Genomic DNA, 25,911 nt, shown 5'->3' with positions numbered 1-25,911 from the left:
GTGTGTGTGTGTGTGTGTGTGTGTGTGTGTGTGTGTGTGTGTGTGTGTGTGTGTGTGTGTGTGTGTGTGTGTGTGTGTGTGTGTGTGTGTGTGTGTGTGTGTGTGTGTGTGTGTGTGTGTGTGTGTGTGTTTTACGGCGCATGCCAGTGCAAAGACAGAGATGTATATTTGTGTGTATAAATGTTTTTTTTTTTTTTTTTTTCCCACTCATACACATGTGTATTATGAGTGGCATGGCTTTGCAAGGTGCCTTTATTCCTCTGTGTTTACTGGGTGACAGTGTAATTCCTGGCCTCCCCCTTTCATCTTGATAACCTCTTATCAGAGACAAGCAGCTCGCTGACAGAGTGCCACCAGCCACATCCCTCGCCACCGCTCTCCACCACTCTCCTTTCCTCACACAAACCCAGCTGTCCACAGTCAGGACCACCTCATCCTCTCGCTCTCATCTTCAATGTTTCTCCCTTTCGTTGAGTGAGCTATAAGGCTGAAAATGATCTCTACGACTTTGGATTTAATGCTTCATTCATCAATCAACACTGTATATTTCCTCAGTATTGTTCAAATTTGAATATTGTGTATTTGAATGCTCTCTTTCACCACCATTATAGAACAGGGATTATACAGCAGTTGTTCAGGTAAAGTCTGTTCTTCTTTCAAAAAAGACAGTTACAGGCAGTGAGCTACAGTAGGACGTGTTTCTTGTGCAATTAAAAGGTTCACTTCTCTCTAACTCTCTCCTAATTTCCCTGAAAACTGTAAATGAACAAAGGAGGAGGAAAGTGGGGGATGCTTTGACTAGCAAATGACTGTGACAGAGTGAGGCCTGTCTGAAGCCTACCTGTGTCCAGACCATATCTCTCTCCATGATTGCAGCACCTCTCCTGATTTGCATTACTGTCCTCCACTCTAAGCTGTGCTGAACCACAGAGAAATGTATTCTTTGCATTTTTCACTTGCTTTGTTTAAATACCCGCCTCTCCTTTTTCCATGTGTGTCTGGTCTTATCTGCATTGTATGCATATCCATCAACAGACAAAAACAGTCCCTGCTGTAAGCTGGCTGCATGACTCAATAAAGATTGTAATTCAGGAGCAAATACTGAGAAGAGATTCCAAAGCGCAAAAGTCTAATGGAGGCAGTGAAATGCTGACTAGTCTTACTAGTCTAAGATATTGGTCGAGATATAACTGAAACAAGTCACATTAACACACACGTAATTTTAATACCCGTCAACTCCCCTTTTTTATACAACAGTTCCTTCACATAAATCGTATACAAATAATGTTAAAAAGTTCCTGTTTACCATTCCTGTCAATAACACAGAGGTATATAATGATTATAAGGAGTTTCTGGGTATATTTACTGACCATTTGTAGTTGTGGCTGACTATAGTGAGTCTACCCAAGCAGACAAATGAGATGTTTCTTGGTATAGCAGGACCAGGAGGTGTGTCTTTCAAAAGAGTTCTTCCTAACCCCTCCCATCGCTCCCTTTCTAACGTTAACCTCAGTCATTTTTTTCCAGGGGTACAAGACCTCAGTTATTCTTCTGGCGATTTGCCCACACAGACATAGATCCAGACACTGGAACCTCAGGGCGGTGTGTTCTCTCAATCTCTCACCTAGCTGGGTATCCTGTACTGCGGCCATCCTCTGCTCTCCTTTGACATCCACTCTTCACAAGGACCTCAGGTAGGTGCAGCGTTTCTGTCACATTACAGTGCCACTGTACACTCTTAGAAAAAAAACTGGTTCTAATAGGGTTCTTCGGCTGTCCCCATAGGAGGTCCCCATTTTGGGTTCTATGTAGAACCACATGTAGGAAGGGGTTGTTCAAAGGGTTCTCCTCTGGGGAAAGCCGAAGAACCCTTAAAGGTTCTAGATAGCACCTTTTTTTCTAATAGTGTTCACAATATCAGCCTGAATGATAGTGGAGGATCACAAGTGTAATGGTGTCTACCTGAAACCTGTGGAAGTTAGCCTTCTGTATTACTCCAGACCATTAGTTGTTTGATTGGCTGCAACCATAAGTGAGATGGTAATGGTGAGTGGCAATGACCTCTTTAGATAATTTTACATTTTGGTAACAACAACTGTAATCCTACAGTTACAGTCAATGAGTAGAAGGTTGAATTATTTCTACACAGACAAGAGTATACTTATCAGTATGTGTTGTGGAGAAATGGTGCATGGATGTGAATTTATCAAGCATTTTCATTTAATTAATTTACTTTTTAATTAGAAAAATGTTACGTTACAACTTTTTTGTAACGTCTAATTATTTTTGCCATGATGGCTGGTATACAAACGAGAGTAAATTCCATTGCAAAATGACAGTGAAATGTCACTATTTTCCTAACGTGGTTATTAAGGAAATAGTTTTGTTGTTGTTGTTGTTGCAGTGATAGCATTGATTTATTCTGCACTGTTTGTTATTCAGAGAAGTTCCATGACAGTGGTTTTGTATGGTCTGCCGGGTGGTAGTCAGCAGTAATTGTGCGACAACACATTTCTATTAATCAGATGAGATTAGGGTTGGTGTTCCGTCGCATCACTGGTGCTGGGTATATTTAGTATGACAATAATGTGCTCTATCTGATTTTCTCAGACTCTATCAGACCCTATCAGGCTCCTCTTTCCTCTTATCACAAGTTAATAAAGATATGGGTCAACATTGTCTCTACTACTGACAGCATGCACGGTGTGTTCCAGAGCAGACACTACTTCTGTTATTTCCATAGATGTATCATTTGTTTTGGTTAGAAGCACTCTCTGTTACATTATATAATCAATTAGCCACTACAGTGAATGTGATCACGATGTAGTGGTAAAAAAAGGAAATAGGTGGGCAAACAACTGTGATCGCCGGTCATGGGGAAAAAAGTAACGCTTCCAATACATTAAGTGTTTTTTTCGGCAAAAAGTGTTGAAACTGTAGGGGGGGGGTAACTGTGTTTATTTGCGTTTACCCTCCACTACACAATAAACTCATTTATACTCGGCTTATGCACTTTATGTTATGCTAAATTGTCACTGAACTACATCAAATTATCTAAATGCTGAACATCTAGATTATTGCCATCTAATGAACTTTTTTCAATTTCATTATTACATTTAGATTTGCTTTCCTTAGAACTGACGTTCTGTTTTGACATTTAACCTTTATTTAACTAGGCAAGTCAGTTAAGAACAAATTGTTATTTACAATGACGGCCTACAACGGCCAAACCCGGACGACGCTGGGCCAATTGTGCGCCGCCCTATGGGACTCCCAGTCACGGCTGGTTGTGATACAGCCTGGATTCAAACAAGGGTGTCTGTAGTGACAACTCTAGCACAGAGATGCAGTGCCTTAGACTGCTGCCCCACTTGTGAGCCCTAAATAGGAATTCCTATAAAGGTCATTGGTTGTAAGCAAACGTTTGTTCACTGTTTGTAGTTACAGATAGGCCTATTTATTTTTAGGGTCTACTTTCAGCCACAGTCAAATGAGGATCCTTGAAAGGGAAGTTTGAAAACCTGCTGCTGTTGAGTGACCTTCATGTCTTGAAGTTACATGTGTTTCTTTAAAATGGCAGCCTCACAAAAAACAGTATTTGTAAACACTTCACATCAGCCTTCTGAGATGCTGGTACTGTCTGGTTGTTGCTATAGCTCCTAATCAGGTTCCAACTAGGAATAATTTGGTTTCTCCTAATCCTTTCTGTTGTTTCAGAGTTAGTGGTTATCTCTGTAAGAATGGAGGATTCCTCTGAACAGTCTCACTGGGTGTCTCCGGCTCTGCTCAGCTCTGATCCCCTGGCCAGCTTCTCCTCAGAGCCTGGCTTACTACCTCCAGGAGAGGAGGGAGAGCCCTTCTTCTCCAACCCCGAGACTGACTACACCAGCCTTCCCTCATACTTCTCCAACCACAGCCACAGCAGGGCTCCATCAGGCTACAGACAGGGCTCAGGTCAGAAGCGAGAAACATAAGATAACTTTAAAACATTTATGTTGACCTTTCATAGAAATAATTCATATTGAATTTAAAATAATGTACAGTTTCTGTAATCAGGGACTCCCCTGACAACTGTGCCCCTCTACTGCTTCTCTCTCATACAGTTCGCCAGGTGTACTCCTCGCCCTCTCTCCTGAGCAACCTTCAATGGCTGGATGGCCCTGGCAGCCACTCTCTGAGCTCTCCATACAACCCATCATCCTCTACCTGGACCAGCAATCCTTTCACTAAGACTCCTCTGCACCCATACACCCCAACCTCCCTTTATGCCTCCAGCGCCACGTCCTCGTTCACCTCCAGAGATGGGTACTCCTCTCCAGGTAGGGATGGCAAGGAGAGTCCCAGGCTTCAGGAGGCCCTGAAGGCCGAGCGCTTGAGTCCTTTGGGTGGAAGTGGTGGAAGCAGTTTTCTGAATCTGACTTCCGCTGCTGGGAGTGTGTGCACACCATCTCCCCACTCCCATTCACACATGCTGGGCCCCTACAGCTCATACATGACCTCTCCACAGGACTACACAATGGCAGGCCTATACTCCTCCCCAGGGGCATGGATGAGCCCCTCCTCCTACTCCCCCAAACTACGTAATAAAATGAGGCTGTCTCCCCCAGGTGAGCATCATGCATCATATCCATGCTATCCCACCTAAGTAATTTTACTCTGTCCTCTGAACGTCCTGTGGGATTCCAGATAATTATTTGTGTGTCTGTGATTTGTGGCAGAGGCCAGAGAGTGTGTCAACTGTGGAGCCACTGCCACCCCTCTATGGCGTCGAGATGGAACAGGACACTACCTGTGTAACGCCTGTGGGCTTTACCATAAGATGAATGGCCAAAATCGTCCCCTGATCCGACCAAAGAAAAGACTGGTATGATATGGCATAAGGATCAACTTCACACATAAGATGTGATAATAATCCGTTGTAAATTCTATGGTGTTGACATGCCAATCAATTGGTCGAAAAACACAATGAATCCAGATAAACATTGGAGCTCATCTTTAATCTACAGAATTGACTTATCTTTCTCTCTCTCTGTTTCAGATTGTCAGCAAGCGGGCCGGGACTCAATGTGCCAACTGTCACACCAGCACCACCACGCTGTGGAGACGGAACGCCAGGGGTGAGCCTGTGTGCAACGCCTGTGGCCTCTACTTCAAGCTGCACAACGTGAGTCAATGAACAAGATACATTGACTGTTCTCAATTAGCTAGAGAACTACTATTACCATTTGTAGCTAGCACTTCCTCAGTGATTGAAACGGCAAAACCCCACACAACCCCAAGCTACTGATTCTGAACCCAAGTCATTGAACATAAACTTGAACTTCAACCCTAAATTTGAACCTCAATAGAGTTTTTTTTTGTTGATCTACCCCCTGTAGTATAGCAGTATCAGGTTAATAAGAAAGAGAATGTACTAATTTATGTATGTGAAATTAAGGTACACTTCTCTTTTGACAGGTCAACAGACCCCTTACTATGAAGAAAGACGGTATCCAAACACGAAACCGTAAAGCGTCCAACAAGAACAAGAAGGGCAAAAAGAGTGCCATGTTGGAGCAGTACCCTGACCTATCACAGGGTCCCCCCCTCGATGACCACGGAGGCCCCTACTCGCTGGGTCCAGGGTCACAGCTCTCCTACAGCCACACCCCTCACTTCCTCTCCCCACCCTCCGGCCTGCACCCGTCTGTCAGCCTGTCTTACACCCATCACCCAAACACTGGCATGGTGCCCACACTGGTGTGACACAGACCTAGACACATTCAGACCCATAAAGGCAACATACAGCACATACAGTACAGACACAAACTCGCCTACTGAGGAATAGCTTCTTTGTAGCAATGGATGCCTTGTACATAAATGCATTTATACTTTTTCCTTCCTATTTTATGTGTGAAGTTGATCTTGTCTTAACACTGGACATAAAACTGCACATTTTTACAAGATCAAAAAATAAAAACTTTTATGGAAGGATTTGATTGTATTTTGTTAAAGGCATATTCTATTTCTATGAATACTAAAACTTTAAAAGTAAAGTTTAAACTTCACACTGTAATCATTGATACGGGTAACACTGGTATGAACTTGTAGCTATCTGTATTTTGTAAATACGTACCGAATTGTGTGTACTAAAGTTGCCATATCCCTTTTCAAATGTTTATGATTTTAGTTGAAGGTGAAAGGGCATTCAAATGTGAATTGTTTTGTATTTGCTACATTTCTATATTTGTAATTTCTTACAAGCTCCTCATAAACAATAAAACATGAATGGTAAAATTAAGAAAACTGTTTCTGACTATTTACTATACAAATTCCTGGGGTTGAGGCACACGTTTATCGTTTTCAACGTGTAAATGGTATTTAAATTTTCTGCACTCTTTCAGGTGCTGTGGTGAGTCACTATAGTGGCATTGTACCTTCACTCACTGAGATATAATGGTGTCTTTGTCCAGGCTCTGTTGGGGGTAAGGACTGACAGTGGAATTGTATTGGGAGCACCGGACATGCAAATCCTCAGTTTTCCATTAAGCAGTGTAAAGTGACAAAACATTCAGCTCAAGTGAGAAAGGTGTGCCAGGTTCTACATTTAGATTGATGTGGCATTACCTACCGTTAGGTCAACAAAAATCGACACACAAGCTGGTACACACACATTCAACTAAAAATAACTATATGAAGAAGTGTAATATTCTATATTTCATGGAGTCATGGATAAGGACATGGATAATATACATATCGCTGACTTTTCTATGCATCAAGACTGGTCGGCAGCCTCGGGAAAGATGAGGGAGAGGGGTGTTTCTCTTTGTTAAGAAAAGCTGGTGCGTAATCTCTAATGCTAAGGAAGTCTCGAGTGGATGCTAAGCTACAAGACTGTTTTGCTAGCACAGACTGGAATATGTTCCAGGATTCATCCGATAATATTGAGGAGTTTACCACATCAGTTACCGGCTTCATTATTAAGCGCATTGACAACATAGTACGTACATATCCCACCCAGAAGCCATTACAGGCAACATCTGCACTGAGCTAACGGCTAGAGCTGCCGCTTTCATGCGATACACTAATTCAGAAGCTTATAAGAAATCCTGCAACGACCTCCGACGAGCCATCAAACAGGCAAAGCATAAATACAGGACTAAGATCAAATTCTACTATGCCGGCTCTGATGCTCGTGGATGTGGCAGGGTTTGCAAACTATCTCGGATTACAAAGGGAAACCCAGCCGCGAACTGCCCACTGACGAGCTTAATGCCTTCTATGCTCGGCTGAGGCAAGCAACACTGAACCATGCATGAGAAAGCACCAGCTGTTCCAGACGACTTTGTGATCTCGCTCTCCATTGCCGATGTGAGTAAGACCTTAAACAGGTTAACATTCACACATCCGCAGGGAGAGATTACCAGGACGTGTACTCAGAACATGCGCTGGTCTGCTTGAAACCTACATGTTTCAAGCAGACCACCATAGTTCCTGTGCCCCAGAACGCCAAGCTAACCTGTCTAAATGACTATCGCCCCGTAGCACTCACATCTGTTGCCATGAAATGCTTTGAAAGGCTGATCATGGCTCACATCAACACCATCATCCCAGGCACCCTGGACCCACCCCATAATTTAGGGAGAGGGGATGTGTGGAGTGCAATCTTTATTGCACTCCACACTGCCCTCTCACACGTGGACAAGAGGAACACATCTGTGAGAATGCTGTTCATCGACTACAACTTAGCATTCAACACTAAAGTGCCCTCAAAGATCATCACTGATCTCAGGACCCTGGGACTGAACACCTCCTTTGTAAATCGATACCGGACCCCCCCACAGGCCGTCTCTAGGTTATGAGAGTAGGCAACAACACATCTGCAATGCTGACCCTCAACATGGGGGCCCGTCAGGGATATGTGCTTAGTCCCCTACTGTTCTCCATCTTCAACACCATCATTAATTTTTCTGATGACTTGACGGTGGTAGGCCTGATCATCGATGACGAAGAGACAGCCTGGTCCTGTGTAGCTCAGTTGGTAGAGCATGGCGCTTGTAACGCCAGGGTAGTGGGTTCGATCTCCGGGACCACCCATACGTAGAATGTATGCACACATGATTGTAAGTCGCTTTGGATAAAAGCGTCTGCTAAATGGCATATATTATTATATTATATTAGCCTGTAGGGAGGTCAGTAACCTGACAATGTGGTACCAGGGGCTGTAGTGGAGCAGGTTGAGAGCTTCAAGTTCCTCAGTGTCCACATCACTAAGGAATTAACATGGTCCACAAACACCAACACAGTCGTGAATTAGGCATACCAACGCCTCTTCCCCCAAAGGAGGCTGGAAAGATTTGCCATGGGTCCTCAGATCCTCAAAAAGTTATACAGCTGCACCACTGAGAGCATCTTGACTGGCTGCATCCCCGCTTGATATGGCAACTGCTTGGCATTTGACTGCAAGACGCTACAGAGGGTAGTGCATAAGGCCAAGTACATCACTGGGGCCGAGCTCCCTGCCATCCAGGACATCTATACCAGGTGGTGTCATAGGAAGGCCTTAAAAATGGTTAACTACTCCAGCCACCCAAGTCATAGACTATTCTCTCTGCTACCGCACGGAAAGCCGTACCGATGCACCAACAGCACCCTGAACAGCTTCTACCCCCATGCCATGAGACTGCTAAATAGTTAACCAAATAGCTACCCGGACTATCTGCATTGACACTTTTTGCACTATTTTGACTCATCACATAAGTTGCTGATACTGTTTATTATCTATCATGTTGCCTAGTCATTTTACCCCTACCTATATGCACAGTGCATACAGACCCCTTGACTTTTTCCACTTTGTTATGTTTCAGTTTCTTTCAAAAATGGGTTAAATGGCTTTTTCCCTCCACAATCTACACACAACACCCCATAATGACAAAGCACAAACAGGTTTTAAGAAATGTTTGTTTATATTTTTTTTTAAATATGATATTTCAGTTACATAACCCTTTACTCAGTACTTTGTTGAAGCACCTTTGGCAGCGAATATACAGCCAGGTTATTGATGATGCCAGGTTTCCTCCAGACGTAACGCTAGGGCATTCAGGCCAAAGACTTCAATCTTGGTTTCATCAGACCAGAGACTCTTGTTTCTCATGGTCCTTTAGGTGTCTTTTGGCAAACTCCAAGTAGGCTGTCGTGCCTTTTACTGAGGAGTGTCTTCCGCCTGGCCGATTGGTAGAGTGCTGCAGAGATGGTTCTCCTTCTTGGAGGTTCTCCCATCTCCACAGAGGAATTCTGGAGCTCTGTCAAAGTGATCATTGGGTTCTTGGTCACCTCCCCGACCAAGGCCATTCTCCCCCGATTGCTCAGTTTGGCTTGATTGGTGGAGTGCTGACCGGATGGTCAGCTCTAGGAAGAGTCTTGGTGATTCCAAAGTTCTTCCATTTAAGAATGATGTACACTTCCTCAGATCTGTGCCTCGACACAATCCTGTCTCGAAGATCTTACGGAAAATTCCTTTGACCTCATGGCTTGGTTTTTGCTCTGATATGCACTGTCAACTGTGGGACCTTAAATAGACAGGTGTGTGTCTTTCCAAATCATGTCCAATCAATTGAAGTTACCACAAGGGGACTCCAATCAAGTTGTAGAAACATCTGAAGGATGATCAATGGAAACAGGATGCACCTGAGCTCAATTTTGAGTCTCATAGAAAAGGGTCTGAATACTTGTGAAAATAAAGTATTTCTGTTTTTTATTTTTAATACATTTTCAAAAGATTGAATGCAAAAAGGTAATGTATAAACAACAATCATAATGTGCTTTGTAATGAATCAGAGACAAATATGATATCAAAGTTCTATATACTGATTCAAATTTGCTTACAGATATAGCCAAAGGCAAAATCAATATCATGTGCTAATATCTAACTGTAAGTCACACTGGACCTTTTTTTTGTAACATAGCTGAACTAGACTAAATTATACATATAGGTATGGACAAGTATAACCCAATATAATATAGAAGTTGTGACCTCAAAAGTGTATTTTTCAGTCTGCGGTGGGGAGTAGGGTTGGGGTTGTTCAGTACAATGGCTGTCTGACTACTGATAACTTATCACTGAAGCCACACACTGTAAACCACCCACCTACTGCCAAAAGCCAGTCATACACACTCCCCCCGTAGTTACTCACTCAGAGGCTCTGCAGAGCACACAGGTACTAAGCAATGCATGAATGAATAGGCCTGATCTAACAATAAACAGACTAATCAATCTAAAGAGACCCAATCAATTGAACAATAATGATTACTACAGTAATAGTGATCCAATGATAATATAAAGCTAATAAATGGTAGTATGATAACAGTCACTTTAAATTAAAAACTAAACCAAGCTATTCATGAGGCATGACCATAAAGAAGGCTACAGTTGTGAGCACTTCTCTGCATAGACATTTTTTTTACTTCGGTATTACTGTATATTTCTTGCACTTCACACTGCGTCATGCTTTCAACCTACACAAGCTGTGGACACAAATCCACACAAATAGATTCAATGGACCAGATCTAGATGTAAACATTCATTTGCATAGTTGTGTCTTTATTCATGCAACATTCTGTTTCAGCCTTGTCAGCACACCACCCTGTTGCAAGAAGAACCAGTGAACATCTGGATATGCCACCTAGGCTCAAGCTTACATCCACTTTCATTATGAGAAGGGGTCATAAATTATCTTTAGCCTGCTTTTACATGTCCAAAAAATAAACTTCATACAGTATGACTTCCAGGACTCTCTTATGTCCAGGGCTCTCTGACCATAGAGTCAAGATCATGTATAGCAGCTTTGGGCTCAATTCAGAATTGAATTGAGAATGCCTCATAAATTCTAATTAAATGATTGAATTTGAATTGAAGTAGTCAACAGGATACATAATTGCAATTTGAATTTGAATTAAAGGAAATAATTGAATTCAGTGAAATTAAATTAAAATGCCTCTTCTAGGTGTAGTCTATACAAAAATGGCATATTGTACATAAAACATCAAGCATGTCGTTATATACAGCACCAGTCAAAAGTTTGGACACACCTACATATTCAAGGGTTTTTCTTAAATCTCACTATTTTCTAGAAGAATGTAGAATAATACTGAAGACATCAAAACTATTAAAAAACATATATGGAATCATGTAGTATGCAAAAAAGTTTTAAACAAATCAACATATAATTTATATTTGAGATTCTTCAAAGTAGCCACCCTTTGCATATAACGTCTGCTTCCATCTCACACTCTCAAGATCCCCTGAACGCAGGTCACTTTCCAGCTCACACTCTCAAACACATAGATCCCCTAAACACAGCTCACTCTCCAGAACCCAATCACCTGAATTCTGATCACCTGTCCACACACATGTATGTCATTATTAAACACTATTTAGTTCAGTTTTTTGCACCCCATCATTGTGAGGTATTGTTTGTTTTGTGACGCGCCTCTATTTGGAGCATTGGGTTTCCTGTAAGTTATCCTCCCATGTATGAGTTTTTGCGTGCCACACTAAAGATGCATATTCCCTGCCTGTACCTTAGCCTATCGGATTTCCTGTTATCAACCTATTGCCTGATCTCCCGGATGACATTACCTGCCTTTTCCCTGCCTATACTGTTGCCTTGTTGGACCCCCTGTGTATGACCTTCTGCCTGCCCTTGGACCCAGCTACCTGCCTCCTCCAGTGGTCCTTTTCAACAAACACCTGCTGCGCCCTGCGCTTGAAAACAGCTTTCTGTCTCCCATCGTGTTCATTACATTGCCTTGATGACAGCTTTGCACACTCTTGGCATTCTCTCAACCAGCTTCATAAAGTAGTCACCTGGAATGCGTTTCAATTAACAGGTGTGCCTGGAATTTCTTTCCTTCTTATTGTGTTTGAACCAATAAGCTGTATTGTGACAAAATATAGCCCTATTAGGTAAAATACCAAGTCCATATTATGGCAAGAACAGCTACTTTGAAGAATCTCAAATATAAAATATATTTTAATTTAACACTTTTTTGGGTTACTGATTCCATGTTATTTCATAGTTTTGATGTTTTCACTATTATTCCACAATGTATAAAATATAAAAATAAAGAAAAACCCTTGATGAATAGGCGTGTCCAAACTTTTGACTGGTACTGTATATGCATATAAAATTTTGTTGAAACAATTGATTTTCAGGACAAACTCTTAATGATCAAGGAAATAAAAACCTGTATGTGACTATTCTTAGTTATATTTCATTAATCACATTTTGTTCAAAATGGGGAAATACATTTCCCAGAATGCATTAGTTTCACTCTGAGGTTGACCCTGAGAACTTAAACAATAAGCCAAACAAATGAAAGGGTTGGTGGAAATATAATGGTCTATTCTAAGCAACAAGGTTAAAAGTGTATATCAACATTGTTTCCAGAGACAAGTGATATATTCTTTGGTGTATGGAAGTGTGACCTGTCAGATTCAATGAAACTCTCATGTGCTATGACTGAAGACAAAACTCTGCTTCGGGCTAATTCCGCTCACAGTTTTGTGAGGTTTCAAAAGGAAGCCAGATGCAGAGGTAGGAAATATGACATGAGAATATGACGAATAAGAGTTAGATTCTCTGAGAAGCTGGTGAGTTTCCATAATGTATTTCCTTAACTGGCTTTATCCGCTGGTGTGGCTAGCTATAGTTTGCGGAAAAGGCAACAAATGACAGGGAGAGATTAGCAACCACAGGCTGGGTCCAGCCTGCTCGATATAGTCCTTCCAGATCTGTCATGTCTATTCCATTCAGACTTTCAGCCTTCTTCTTTGAGAAGTCATCTCTTTTTGTGTTTTTAATATCGTAGGCACCAAAGAATAGATCCAGTAGTATGTTATTATCTGGAAATACCTACAAGTTTATCAAACTATGTATGCTCTTGAAGTCAACTAAAGTCAACTACATTGTGTAGGATGAGAACAGGAAATATACATTATTTACAACTACATACTATAGATTCAAGTATGAAATTCAAAGGGATTACAATGGCTGCTTTTAATTGTGCAAGGGTAGCAGGACTAGGATTCCAAGCCAAGTTGGATGTTCCACTGCCATCAGTGTTGTAAGCCATTTCCAAACTCTACTAGCAAAGAGCTTCGAGAGCCAATGTGACATTAGCAGTATTTTTAGAGATACACTCTTCAGATCAACACTCTCTGGGAAACAGGACAAGGTATTCCTGATATGTTGCACAGAGTTGAGGCTGAAAAATAGTCACTCCAGAAACGGTATTTGTTGAGCACATGCACCCCCTAATGGCATATGAGAATACAGCGTGGCCAATCTGAATGTATCACTTACTCTGTGTTCTCACTCTCTGTGTTGTACTATTGTCAGTGAATCACATAAAACAAAAACACTTAAAACATGAATATGTTTTATTATTTAGTGCATGCCTGAAACTTCAGCACAGCAAGGAAGGAACGGAACACTTAAAGAAAATGTCAAATGAAAACAGGTTTGGTTTAACTTCTTGGAGCACACTAAATAAAAACAATATTTTAGAATCTTCAATGTTATGTCAAGTGTCCATTTGGAAAGAATGTATGTAGTTGGTCCTAGGGTATACAGGGTAACACACAAACCTAAAAACACAAAAACAATCTATCACACAAGCTGTATTTTTCCCATTCACTCTTAGCTTATCAGGTCCATTTAAAGCATCTCTAGTCTTGAACGCAACACCCTTTACCAACGTAAAGAAAAAATAAAATAAAACCAACAATATGAAAAATATCATAAAATGTTATTATATGTATCACTTTTAAAATGTAAAAAGAAGGGCGCAGGACAGGAGACGTGAGTAGTAAAACAGCTCACCAAGCTACATATTGATTGCCCAAAAACAGCAATATCCAGGGCTACTAATCAGGTTTCTGTCAGTGCACAAGCAGACTGGGCTTATGTAAACAAACTATTCAGTTCTATTTTCATTGATTTTGCTTTTATATGTGCTGGGTTTATATGTGCTGGGGGTAAAGTAGATGTCGCTCCTATTCCACCACTCACTGGCATTTCTTCATGATGAGAGTGCCGACCAGTACTCCTGAAAGCAGCATCACCCCAACTAGCAGCCATTTTTTTAAGCTCTCCTGGGACCGTCGGACGTCTGCAGCTGCATCTCTGCCGAAGATCTCCGCAAAACGGTCCTTTCAGGGAACAGAGAGGAAGATAAATCATCAGTGTATCCCAATACCCCTCTGTAGCTTCTCCTTTTAGGGTAGTCGATCATGGTATCCTCAATTTCACAGAGAGTGGGTGCAGCAAACGAGGCGCACACACACACACCATAGTGTTGACAATGAGAATGTATTACAAAATTCCATAACAAGGATATAGAATGTGTGGATGTATAATATCAGCTCTAACCTACCCATCCTCCTTGGCTCTGGATCCAGGGCTGGATGTGGTTGTCCAGGTAGGTGGCCATCCAGTCTGCGATGCGCGTCACCAGGTGGCTCATATCCTTCTCAACACACTCAACACACAGGGCCCCGCCAAAAGCAAACAGGCCCACCACGCGACCCCAGTTGACCCCGTCCCTGAACACTTCGTCCATCACGCTCTCAAAGCTGTGGTAGGCTGTGGCAGGGGTGATGTGGAGCTGGGAGCAGAGGTCACTGAAGGCGCGCGTGTAACGTAGCTCAAACTCATCCACTGAGTCCCGTAGTGCTGCTTTCACCGCCTCAATTCCCCCTTGTGCAGAGGAAGGCATACCCAAATTGCTTCTGCCGTTCCTGTTATTCCCCAAAGACCCATTTGCAATGGTTTCATCCCCCTCAGTCCGTCCACTTGCACCCTCCAGCACCAACTGACAACATGGATAATTTCTCTGGGACAGTTTATAGCTTATAAAAAACACCACCAGTTCCCTGTTACTGTAAGACATATTTTCCACCTTCTATGCACCCTCTTTATCCATTGACTCTACACTATTTGGAATCGCAGGGCTCTCCTGCCATACCTACCACTGTAACTGGGATGTCTGGAATGAAGGCTTGCCCTCTGGCAGTTTCCTCTGGGCTGCAACAAGTAATCACACCCTGGAAGAAAAAGAAAACACACACACACAAATTCTCAGATGCAGAACACATGAAAACACTGTGGATTCTATTGGTCATTATCATTAAGAATAAAACTATCTGCCCCAGCAGCATCACAATCACCTAGAAATAATGTAAATCAATGTTATGATCTACTAGTCCTTACATAAACCAATATAGAAAGTCTTGCTAAATCCAGGTCCAAATAAGCCGCTGACACATGTATGAAACAAATTACGCAATTAATACCATTAATGTCAGGTAGCAAGCTAGCTGTTTTTGTTAACTAAATGAGGTAGAGGCTCCTTAGAGGAAGAAGGGGAGGACCAGCCTGTGTTAAAAATAAAAAATAAATCAAAATTTTTTGATAGAACTATACTAAATATATTTACATGTCACCAAATAATTGAATAAAACACGGTTTTGCAATGAAGGACTACTGTAGCCTCAAAAGCATTCTGTAGGGTAGCACCACAATGTACACAGAGGGGGCAGCTAGTTTCCATCATCCATACGTAGAATGTATGCACACATGACTGTAAGTCGCTTTGGATAAAAGCGTCTGCTAAATGGCATATATTATTATTATTATTATTATCCTCTGGCTACACTGACTTCAATACAAACCCCAGGAGGCTCATGGTTCTCACCCCCTTCCATAGACATAAACAGTAATTATGAGACCTTCCGGAGGATGTCCTCCAACCTATCAGAGCTCTTGCAGCATGACCTGACATGTTGTCCAACCAATCAAAGAATAAGATAATTAATCTAATACTGAAAGCATAAGCTACAGCTAGCTAGCATTGCAGTGCCTGAAATGTGGTGAGAAAAACAACTCGAAAAACAATAGCTTAAAAGTGAACTAATTAATTTATTCCCAACTGAAGGAGAAGCGAGAGAGGGAGCTATACATTTTGTTTTATTTTTTTCACTTTCACTTACTTAGCTAGCAAATGCAGCTAGTAAGCATGCCTCTGTTTGGGTAGGCTAAACTATGTTAGCTAGCTGTGTCTATCCAACACTGGAACTCTTCTAAGTCAAGGTAAACGTTTGGTTTTGTTTATTTATTGCTACCGGGGCCCACTGGTGTAACTGCTAGCTAAACTGCTTCCTGACTGTACACTCACTGTACTGCATGATTGTAGCGGGTTTAGTAACAAGTTAGTTCCATTAGCTATGTTGACTAGGACATTGGCTAATATGGTGACAACAATGTAGGCTGTGTGTAGCGGTTAGCAGTTATGATATGAAGGTTTGGCTTGGAAAAGTATTTCCACCTGGTCACAGGCAGCTGATTGTGCACTGAAGTCCACACATGAAGAGAAAATGTGAGGAGGATGTGGCTGCTATTAAAGTGAACTGTGTTTGATCAGAGGTGTATTAATTTAGCCGATTCTGTTGAAAAACGTTTCTTAAACGGAACAAAACGGGAATAAACATCACTTCATTTGTCAAATATAAACTCTCGATTGCAACTGGACTAATGATTACACCTTAGATGAGCTTGATGCAGGCACGTGTGCAAGACCGTATTGAACGTGTCACTGTCACCTTGATTACTCACATTTTTCTCTCAACCTACGTTGCAAACTTCCATTCATAGGCTAGGTTGTAGCAACCTCATGATGGGTATATGGAAAATTCGAGTATCATGTAGTAGCCGGAACCTATCGATGTTACATTGAGCTGGGTGAATAAAATACGAATGGCAGTCGTCCAATATGCTGTAATAGTAATAAGGCCATACTCATTTTAAAACGGCACCAACCGCAACAGATCTAAAGCGTTTAATTTCCACCAAACAATGCGCTTTCTTCGCTAGATAAAATGAAACGGATAATGTAGCTATTGTTTACATTATGGCACGTTTGACAAGTTGCATAACCTAGCTACTAGTAACAAATTGTCAATATGTGTTTGCTTTCCTGCTGCGCAATAGCCATATAAATGGATTTCACAGCTCAAAAACAAACGTATTGAGATCAAGTTAATATCACCTGGAGTAAAAGTGACAACCAAGCTATAATTTCTCAATACGGTATGCATAAAATAAGTGAATTATTGTAGCTAAGTTATACGTATAAATTAGCATCGTTGCTAGCAAGCTAGAAATGACAGCTTCATATATTGCTTAGCTACACACTGTACAAGCTTCCGATCTCCATAGTAATATTTTATAACCCAATCATTAAAAATAGCATGGTCTGTCATACTTACAATTGCAACTAAGACTGAAGCACCTTTCAAGGGAGAGGTATCGATTTTTTCAAAGGTGGATTCGTTTTTGTGCATAAAGGCATATAGAATATCGACATATTTGCAGCAGCGAAAAGGCCATTAATGCACGTTGGCCATTGGCCAGTTCTCTCAAGTAGATCGGATGTTCCGCCTTTTCACAAAATTAACAACCAATCAGACTCGGCACAGCGGAAGTTGAGACCTGTGTTCAAAATGTCACAGGGCAGATATTCTGTGTTCTGATATTTATATCAATGTAAAATATATATATTTATATCAATGTATTCCCTCAGATTTTGTACAAATATTTCTTTATAAATCATTTACTTACCCTTTCATTGAGGGTATATTAATCTGAGTTGACCTTTTCAATTTTTCCAAACATTTAATGAAAATGTAACAAACATTTTTACTTTAATAAATGAATTGTGCAATGGAATATATTTGCATAACAGAAGGGCACAATGACATGATACTAGTGTTGGTCAAATGAGAAGGTTAATTGCAAACAGCTTTATTAAACAAAAGTGAACATAGGCATACATATTACCCTGCTATCTCTAAAATGTAAATGACAATAATACATCATATGTGCATATGCCTATATGAAGAGTGAATGTTTTTTTTATTACACTTAAAACTGTGACATTAGTCTGAATGTATGCATAATCTAATGTAGGCCTACTAAATATGTACAATGTTACAGCCAATATTAGTTACAGACGCCATACATTTTATTTTGCACCATTGTTTAGCTCACTTCAGCAAACGTTTATCTGGAGCCAGAAGTTAAGTTTGTTTCTATACTTGTGTAGTTCCTAATTCATAAGTCATTGTTCTTTACTTAAACTGCGCATCCCACTGACTTTATGAAGTCTTCATTTGTCCTGTCAGTCTCTCATACTTTCCTAAACCGAATAATTGTAGTGTGCAATGATTACCTGCACTAAACCCCCGTTATACTTTGTCTACCGCAGGTCTTTTAGACTTCTCATTTTGATGTCTCATGTTATCAAACCAAGGCACCTTTTCTCTTGAAGGCCCATCAATGCTTGGAGTTCTCTCTTCTGGCAGGTTTGATTTCTCTTAAGATGTGACATCCACAGATTTGTGTGTGTCAACTTCCCCATTCTTAACAGAACAGTCCTCTTGTTCTGACTCACTATCAGACGAGTCAATTGATATGGGTTCTGTCACTTCTGTGTAAGTACTTAGCTTGAGGGTACAGTTAATTGTCTCGCATCGTTTGCTTTGGTCTGTGTTAAGTGTCGGCCTAGACTTAAAGGCTTTCTCCACTGAGGTGACAGGGAGCTTGGTTTTCTCCTCAAAATCCATGTCATGTTTCAGTCCCTTGAGTGCCTGCATGTCAAAGCCAAGTAGCACTTTCAATTTCCTGGTCTCACAGTCCCTCTCACATGACCTCCTTCGGTGAGCAAAGTGACTGGCAATGTCAGACTTCCAGAGCCACAGGCTTGCAGACAGCTTCTCTTCTTCCTGTGAGGTTAGATAGGGACGACGATTGAAATAGGCTGAGAGGAAGGCTTTTCGTGCCTCATAGGTCTTGTGCTCATAGCTTCTGGGGTCCAACACTAGATCCACAGCCTCCCCTGGCTTGTCCATGGGGTAATATCCAACATCATTGTTAATCTTCATCCTCTTGGAGTCAGACATGGTTTGGGTGGGTAGCTGACGCTTTAAAAACCCTGCACCAGAAGAGTTGAGTGTTAAGGCAGACTTTGGTCCCGGACCCTTCTGGGCCCTGCCCACAGCTCGGCACTGCACAAGATGCAGAGTGATCGTGGAGGCCACCATGTTGCTGGTGTAGACACCCAAACAGTGGATGCACTTGTACGTCAACTTCTTCTCCACAGGGTGCATCGTCTGAAGCACTTGGTGTCGTTCCCTCAGATGCTGTGCCAATGCATCAGAGATGGGACCCTTGAGGATGGTGAAACACAGTGGGCATAGGGTCTTGCCAACCTCATTGCTGCCAGATACAGTGGCTTGACTTCTGGCAAGCATGTCATTCTTTCTTTCTAGCATCTTTGAAGGCAGACTCTTCACTGGAGCAAGGAAGCTGTTCTGAGCATGGGAAGCCATAGACTGCTCCTGGGCAGCTACAGGTTCCTTCATGTTATAGGTTATAACAATAAGCTGAATGATCTTGTTCTTAGCCTGCCCAATTGTGAGGTCAAAGGTTAGCGGGGAGGCAGCTGGAGGACCAACAAAGTCATCTGGGTGAGCCTGACCCACATGATCCAGCATTTTCTCCACATTATTGAAGCTGGCATGACACTGTGGGCAGGTGAGCCCATGGATCAGCATGTGGTTAAGCAACGTGTCACTTGGCAGATAACGGTTGCAAAGCAAACACTTACTGGTGAAGTTGTGGATCTTCATGATGAACTTTGCAATTGCCCATACCTTCTTAGCCTTGTGTGCCTTCTCAAAATGAGCACTGTACAGGTTTTCAGGGAAGAGCTCATTGCAGACCGTGCATATCTTCCACTTCTGTGTTTGGGATGTAAGACTAGCGTTAGCACCAGAAACCTGCTTTCCTGAGGGTGACGTTAAGTTATTGGATAAGGAGGCTCTGCCTTCTCCCAATCCACTATGGCCAGGAATGGTCAAACGCTGGCCAGCAATAGAGGACTGACTGGTCATATTCTTCAGTCCAGAAGGCCCCTGCTTTTGATGGGCTCCCACCATATGGCTAACCTGTTCAGACGTCAGAGTACGACCCCCAGTCACCACAGAACCCTTCTGGGTCATACCATAGCTTTGGGGTCTAGACACCACAACATTAGCATGTCCAATCATGGTTGTCACCTGAGAGCCAATGCGCTCATGATATTCAATGACATGCTGCACGAATGCCTCATAGCTACGGGTGGAGAACTGACAGCGCTTACAGAGGATGTTGTTACCATTGACAGCATTGGCTCCATTTTTGACTGATGTTTCTGAGACCATGGCAACATAGGGTGAGACCACATGCTGGAAGTGCTCCCTGTAGATGTGCCTTCGCACAACATTGTACAGAGGGTCCCGGTAGGTACACTTCTTGCAATAGTACATTGCCCTCTCCACCTTGTTATTTGCGCCCATAGCAGCCCCCTGGTAGGCACCCAGACCCTGACGCACCGCACTGGATATGTGGAAGACCTTGACATGAGTTTCCATAGTCTTCTTGCTCGCAGTGAAAGTGCAGTAAGGGCAGTTCAGCAGGATGCGGCTCTCAAAGTTGTTCCTGTGGACATTTCGAAAGTGGTTCTTGTAGCCTGAGTAGTACTTGGAAGAGAAATGGCACTCTGTGCAGCAGAAAGGCTTTGACCGGTACTCCTGTAAGACAAATACCCAGGAGAGTTTAAGAATTGGACACTGCACCAAAAAATTGTAAATTGTTTTGTTAATGATTGCTCCTTCATCCAAAACTAGTTTGATTTATGATTGTGACAAACAAAGAAGCACTATAATCATTACAAGCCCCAAAAATAAGTGGTAATTGAATAACCAATCTTTTAAATTGACTAGTGCGAGTGATTTACCTGTGTTTTGGAGAATGACGGATCCCATGAACAAAGTTCCAGGCAGACAGTATTCTTCACATAGTTCTCATCTGGGCAAAATTCTTTGAGGTCCTATGTGAGAGGGAAGAGCAATTTGATCAGAAATCACAAAACTGTATGCTGGATCATGTCAAATTGGAAAACATGCCTATTCATTTCTACCACCACAATGGTTGAGAGCACAAGTGACTACAAAATTATAAATGAAACACACAGAAGTCACACACACTTCAACCAAAACCTTAGTGATAGGTAAAAGCTATGAAAAATAAACATTTAAGCTCACCTCCGCTTGCTCCTTGCAGTACTCCAGTCCAATGTCACTAAGTGCCTTCTTCACCTGTTTCCTTGCTCTTCGTATGCTAGTGAGGTTGTTCACAGGGAGTTGATACATCTTTCCAGTCTGCAAGAAGAATAAATCAGGGAGAATTCTATTAGTACGCATGTCAAACCCATATGGCCTACATCGTTACAGTTGATGGTTAGCTAGCTAGTGAATTTTAGCTAAATTCGCATAGACATGACATCAGTCAAAACAAGACATGGTATCAAGAATAAGATAAAAATAGCTGAAATGAGCTACCTAAGATTCCCTGCATGGCAGCTTCTTGTCATTGTTGCTAGCAATCTGGCTACCCAGAATCACAACACACAGACTTTTGCCACATTGAATAGCGCGCATCGTTTGTGATGTTGTCAGCTAACCAATCTATAACAATTTTCTTACATTCATTTATGAATATGATTTTGCTGCTGTTGTTGATTCGGCACATTTTTCTATAAATTGTTGAACATAAGAGACTCCAGTCTACAGGCATATCAAAGTTCCAGAGTGGGATCTCAGCTAGTTAAAAATTATAACATGGCATACATAGTAGACAATGCAAGCTTTAGATTGGTTAGTCTAGCGAGTTATCTATACTTGTAGTAATAATGGGCAAACCAACCAGGCCCTTACAGCACAGCACGTGCCCATGGGCTCTGACCTCCAGGGGGAACCCATTGATCTTGATAGTCACTCTCAGATATCATTAGCATAGCATAAGTCATGGCAAAATGTGAAGTCCCGTAACACTTGACTTGTGGGGGGGGGGTCGTAGGGCAAAAAAGAAAACCATTGTGATTGTCAGTGTCTCCCCTTTCCATAGAGTGGTCAAAGAATGTATAGGCCAAACCGTTCAGACGCTAGACAATTTTGTGAGAAGAAGCTTGGCCACCTTCGACCGCAGATGTGGAAAACAGACATAGGCGGATGCGGAGGACTGAGACACAGGGCACTCAAAAAACTGATCTCTCTAGCTTAAACTGACTGATTTTGATGGGGATTTTTAATTATTTAATTAAACTAGCACGGAACCCAAACAGGTTGTGCACGTGCGCCATCATGCATAAATGTATTTCGTCCACCCACACCAAACGCGATCACAACACGCAGGTTCAAATATAAAATAAACTCTGAACCAATTACATTAATTTGGGGACAGGTCGAAAAGCATTAAACATTTATGGCAATTTAGCTAGCTAGCACTTGTTAGCTAATTTGTCCTATTTAGCTAGCTTTCTGTGGCTGGCTAATTTGTCCTGGGATATAAACATTGAGTTGTTATTTTACCTGAAATGCACAAGGTCCTCCACACCCAAAACGGTCAACCGGATGAAATAATTGAATAATATAGATTTCTAAATGTATTTTGCAACACTCGCGGTGTAGCCAGCTTGTTAAGGATTAAAACTGCAGAAAGGTCTTTCCGCCCCATGACAAAATTAGTAGAATTGCTTGAAATGTGTTATAAAAATGTAAAAATTATCCACCCCATGGAAAAATGTGTGATATTGCAGGAAATTAACGTTAAAATGTAAATTTATGTCTACACTGTCAAGAAGGGGGGCCACTTTTTATTTATTTAAAGGGCCCACTTAGGGCACCCAAAAATCTAGAGCCGGCCCTGCTTACAGATGAAACATAATGGAGTTTTTAATGCCTCTTTGATGTAAGGTCCCCTTTTCAGCCTGTGAAATCTGAAACCACTTGAAGCTGGGGTGTCCCTCCTAACATTTAATTTTCTTTTCAACTCCTGGCTGAATCCTACATCACCAACAAAGCATATGCCTGCAATCCTTACATTGTAGCGCAGCAAGGGAGTGTGGTTTCATCGCGGAAGCACATTCAGAAATCAAATTATAGCCATTACTCTAAAATAATTCATACACGTAAAACAAAAAAACACTGTCATAGACAAAAGATTAATGAGATGAAAGTCGAGTTCCTAACGAGTTCAGGAAGACAAGCTAAAGCTCTTTGAATCGTTCACAGCTATCGGGGGGAATACATTTTGATTAAGAGACATTTATAAAAATATGCACATTTTGTTTAACACGAAACATACAAATATGCATTTTACAGTTATATGGCAGGTGAAATCTTGTTAGTTGTTTTAGAATTTGAATATGCATTATTTAGAAAGTATACAAGTCATTTCAAGACGTATTCATACAGTTTTGTTGAATAGGAATTAAATATCATATTTTCATCATATTTGTACTGGGTACTTGAACTTCTGTCCTCAAAGGTGACTACACCTCAGCAATGTATAACTATTTTTTATCAGAAAGGTGAGATTTTAACCTTTGAGTATGCTGCATTACTAGTTATTGTTTATGGCCCTCTCATGATAAATAATTACTTTTGAGGATATTGTAGAGGACATTTCGATTACATTTAGTTACCTTTAACTGGTTTAAAGGAGCCCTGGGTAAGGCCAAAATGTAATAAACATACCAACTAATTATCTCGCAATTAAGCTTTTAGATTCAATGTCAAATATGTCAACAATCGTTCGTCCAAAAAGGACCATTCTATGGATAACATTTCGTGAAAATCCTCAAAAATATTTTTTATGCCCATGTTTAGTATAAAATCACTGATACCTTAGCTATGAAGTTAGTTATGACTATTTGCAGTTGAAAATCATAGCTAAATCACAAGAAAGCCGCGTGGATGGCACAGAAGTGATGGGACTTCAGTTCTGGCACAACATTCTTTATTTTCAACATTTATTTTGGCCTAGCTAGCTAGGTTGTGATGTCGTGACTACAGCAAGCTAAACGTGGTAATAATGGTAGCGTTCAGTCAAAGATTTTGAGACGACTATCTAGCTAACTTGGCTTAGTTGTGCCTGCAAGTTAGGCTTTTGAACTTATGGTACTTAAACTAGCTATATTGTTAACAGTAAAGCTAGCGACTATTTCCAAATGTCAGTGCACTGAAAAGCCTGGGTAGTATATAGCTAACGTTAGCTATTGTTACCGTGAAAGGGCATCATTTTTAGCAAGCATAGAAGCCAGCTAACGTTAGATCTCTGGTGTTGGTATGCTTGCTAACCACGATGGTTATTTAGAAAACGTTGTTAAACACAATGCATGTATGCAATGCAATGTAAACTGAAGTAGAAAATACACATCATGGATGCTAGTTACCATTTAACTTACTTGCCAGCTGCCGTCTGGGGTTAAGCTTAGTAGAAAGCGAGCTGGCTAGCATGCAGTAGTTAGCCAACGTCCAGCCGATCAGTTAGCTAGCGTAGCCATGCATGTTTGTCAGCTAGTTAACGACAGTTGCCTCACATAACGTAGCTAGCTAATGTTAGCTAGCTAATTATAAATCACATTTTGAGTCTTTCCTCCAACCAATCTTACCTGGTATGTCTCCGAACCCGACCACAAAACAACTGGGAGCCCAAATGCTAGTTTTACAAGTAACGTTAGCTCGCTAGCTGGCCAACGATTGAATCCAACTCAATGATGCGGTTGTTGTTCGTCCTCGCCAAGCCGGTGTTGCTGCTTAGCTAGCTAGCCGAATCTCTGTGCCATCTGCAATATGTTAGATTACTTTCTAACAGGCAAAATATTTGTGATACATGCTAGTGCATATTAGATAAAATACATTGGACTGTTACAATAGACTCTGATAATCATCTATAAATCCTTCCCTCCTGAATGTTCCCAACTAACCCCAACCAAATCAACAATACAATCCAAAATGGCGAGGAGAAAAAGACGGAAGTGAGTGTTTGGGGATGAGAAGTTTTTAATTTACGATTTTTTTTCTGACATACTTGCTTTCTTTAGCACTGAGTATGTAATTGTTTCAAAGGTCACAACAATGATCCTTACGTGTATAATTAAGGAAAGTTTCATTCGAAGTATGTTTTACTTGAACTGGACCCACCCACATAATCCAGGATATGTGGGCCCATGGAATACTACTGCCTTTTTGATATATACTGAACAAAAATATAAACTCAACATGCAACAATTTCAAAGATTTTACAGAGTTACAGTTCATATAAGGAAAACAGTCAATTGAAATAAATCCATTAGGCTCCAATCTAAGGATTTCACATGACTGGGAATACAGATATGCATCTGTTGGTCACAGATGTATATAAAAATAAGTAGGGGCGACACGTGGATCAGAAAACCAGTCAGTATCTGGTGTGACCACCATGCAGAGCAACACATCTCCTCTGAGTTGATCAGGCTCTTGATTGTGACCTGTGGAATGTTGTCCCACTCCTCGTCAATGGCTGTGCGAAGTTGCTGGATATTGTTGTGAACTGGAACACGCTGTCATACACGTTGATCCAGAGCATCCACATCAAATCAAAATCTATTGGTCACATACACATGGTTAGCAGATGTTAATGCGAGTGTAGCGCAATGCTTGTGCTTCTAGTTCCGACAGTGCAGTAATATCTAACAAGTAATCTCACAATTCCCCAACAACTACCTAATACACACAAATCTAAAGAGTTGAATGAGAATATAAATATATGGATGAGCGATGGCCAAGCTGTCCTTGATTATCATTTTGGCCTTCCTGTGACATCTGGTGTTGTAGGTGTCATGGAGGGCAGGTAGTTTGCCACCGGTGATGTGTTGTGCAGACCGCACCACCCTCTGGAGAGCCTTGCGGTTGGCGGTTGAGGGCGGTGCAGTTGCCGTACCAGGCGGTGA

At 41.5% G+C, this 25,911-nt stretch overlaps 3 protein-coding genes across 4 annotated transcripts; 1 reads left to right on the top strand and 2 right to left on the bottom strand.

Annotated features, from left to right (window-relative positions):
- Positions 1-424: 424 nt before the first annotated feature.
- gata1a (GATA binding protein 1a) lies at positions 425-6,279 on the top strand. Its single transcript, XM_046342751.1, has 7 exons — positions 425-638; positions 1,528-1,694; positions 3,718-3,954; positions 4,104-4,607; positions 4,719-4,864; positions 5,039-5,164; positions 5,458-6,279. The coding sequence occupies exons 3-7, from the start codon at positions 3,741-3,743 to the stop codon at positions 5,743-5,745; spliced, it is 1,278 nt and encodes a 425-aa protein (XP_046198707.1). The 5' UTR covers positions 425-638; positions 1,528-1,694; positions 3,718-3,740; the 3' UTR covers positions 5,746-6,279.
- Positions 6,280-13,402: 7,123 nt separating this feature from the next.
- LOC124031480 (bcl-2-like protein 1) lies at positions 13,403-17,462 on the bottom strand. Of its 2 annotated transcripts, XM_046342750.1 has the most exons (4): positions 17,306-17,462; positions 15,011-15,085; positions 14,416-14,738; positions 13,403-14,191 (listed from the first exon to the last, which is right to left on the bottom strand). In XM_046342750.1, the coding sequence occupies exons 3-4, from the start codon at positions 14,599-14,601 to the stop codon at positions 14,048-14,050; spliced, it is 330 nt and encodes a 109-aa protein (XP_046198706.1). In that variant the 5' UTR covers positions 14,602-14,738; positions 15,011-15,085; positions 17,306-17,462; the 3' UTR covers positions 13,403-14,047. The 2 variants fall into 2 exon arrangements, with proteins under 2 accessions (XP_046198706.1, XP_046198705.1); XM_046342749.1 differs by having other exon boundaries at positions 14,416-15,085.
- A 354-nt stretch (positions 17,463-17,816) lies between these two features.
- Positions 17,817-24,939, bottom strand: LOC124031479 (activity-dependent neuroprotector homeobox protein-like). Its single transcript, XM_046342748.1, has 4 exons — positions 24,592-24,939; positions 21,182-21,298; positions 20,875-20,967; positions 17,817-20,668 (listed from the first exon to the last, which is right to left on the bottom strand). Exons 2-4 carry the CDS (start codon positions 21,287-21,289, stop codon positions 18,413-18,415), a joined length of 2,457 nt encoding a protein of 818 aa, XP_046198704.1. The 5' UTR covers positions 21,290-21,298; positions 24,592-24,939; the 3' UTR covers positions 17,817-18,412.
- Positions 24,940-25,911: the final 972 nt, after the last annotated feature.

The sequence above is a fragment of the Oncorhynchus gorbuscha genome, linkage group LG03, assembly GCF_021184085.1.
Source record: "Oncorhynchus gorbuscha isolate QuinsamMale2020 ecotype Even-year linkage group LG03, OgorEven_v1.0, whole genome shotgun sequence".
NCBI lineage: Eukaryota > Metazoa > Chordata > Actinopteri > Salmoniformes > Salmonidae > Oncorhynchus > Oncorhynchus gorbuscha.
The sequence above is the reverse complement of the archived record's forward strand: the minus strand, read 5'-3'. Positions and strand labels throughout refer to the sequence as shown.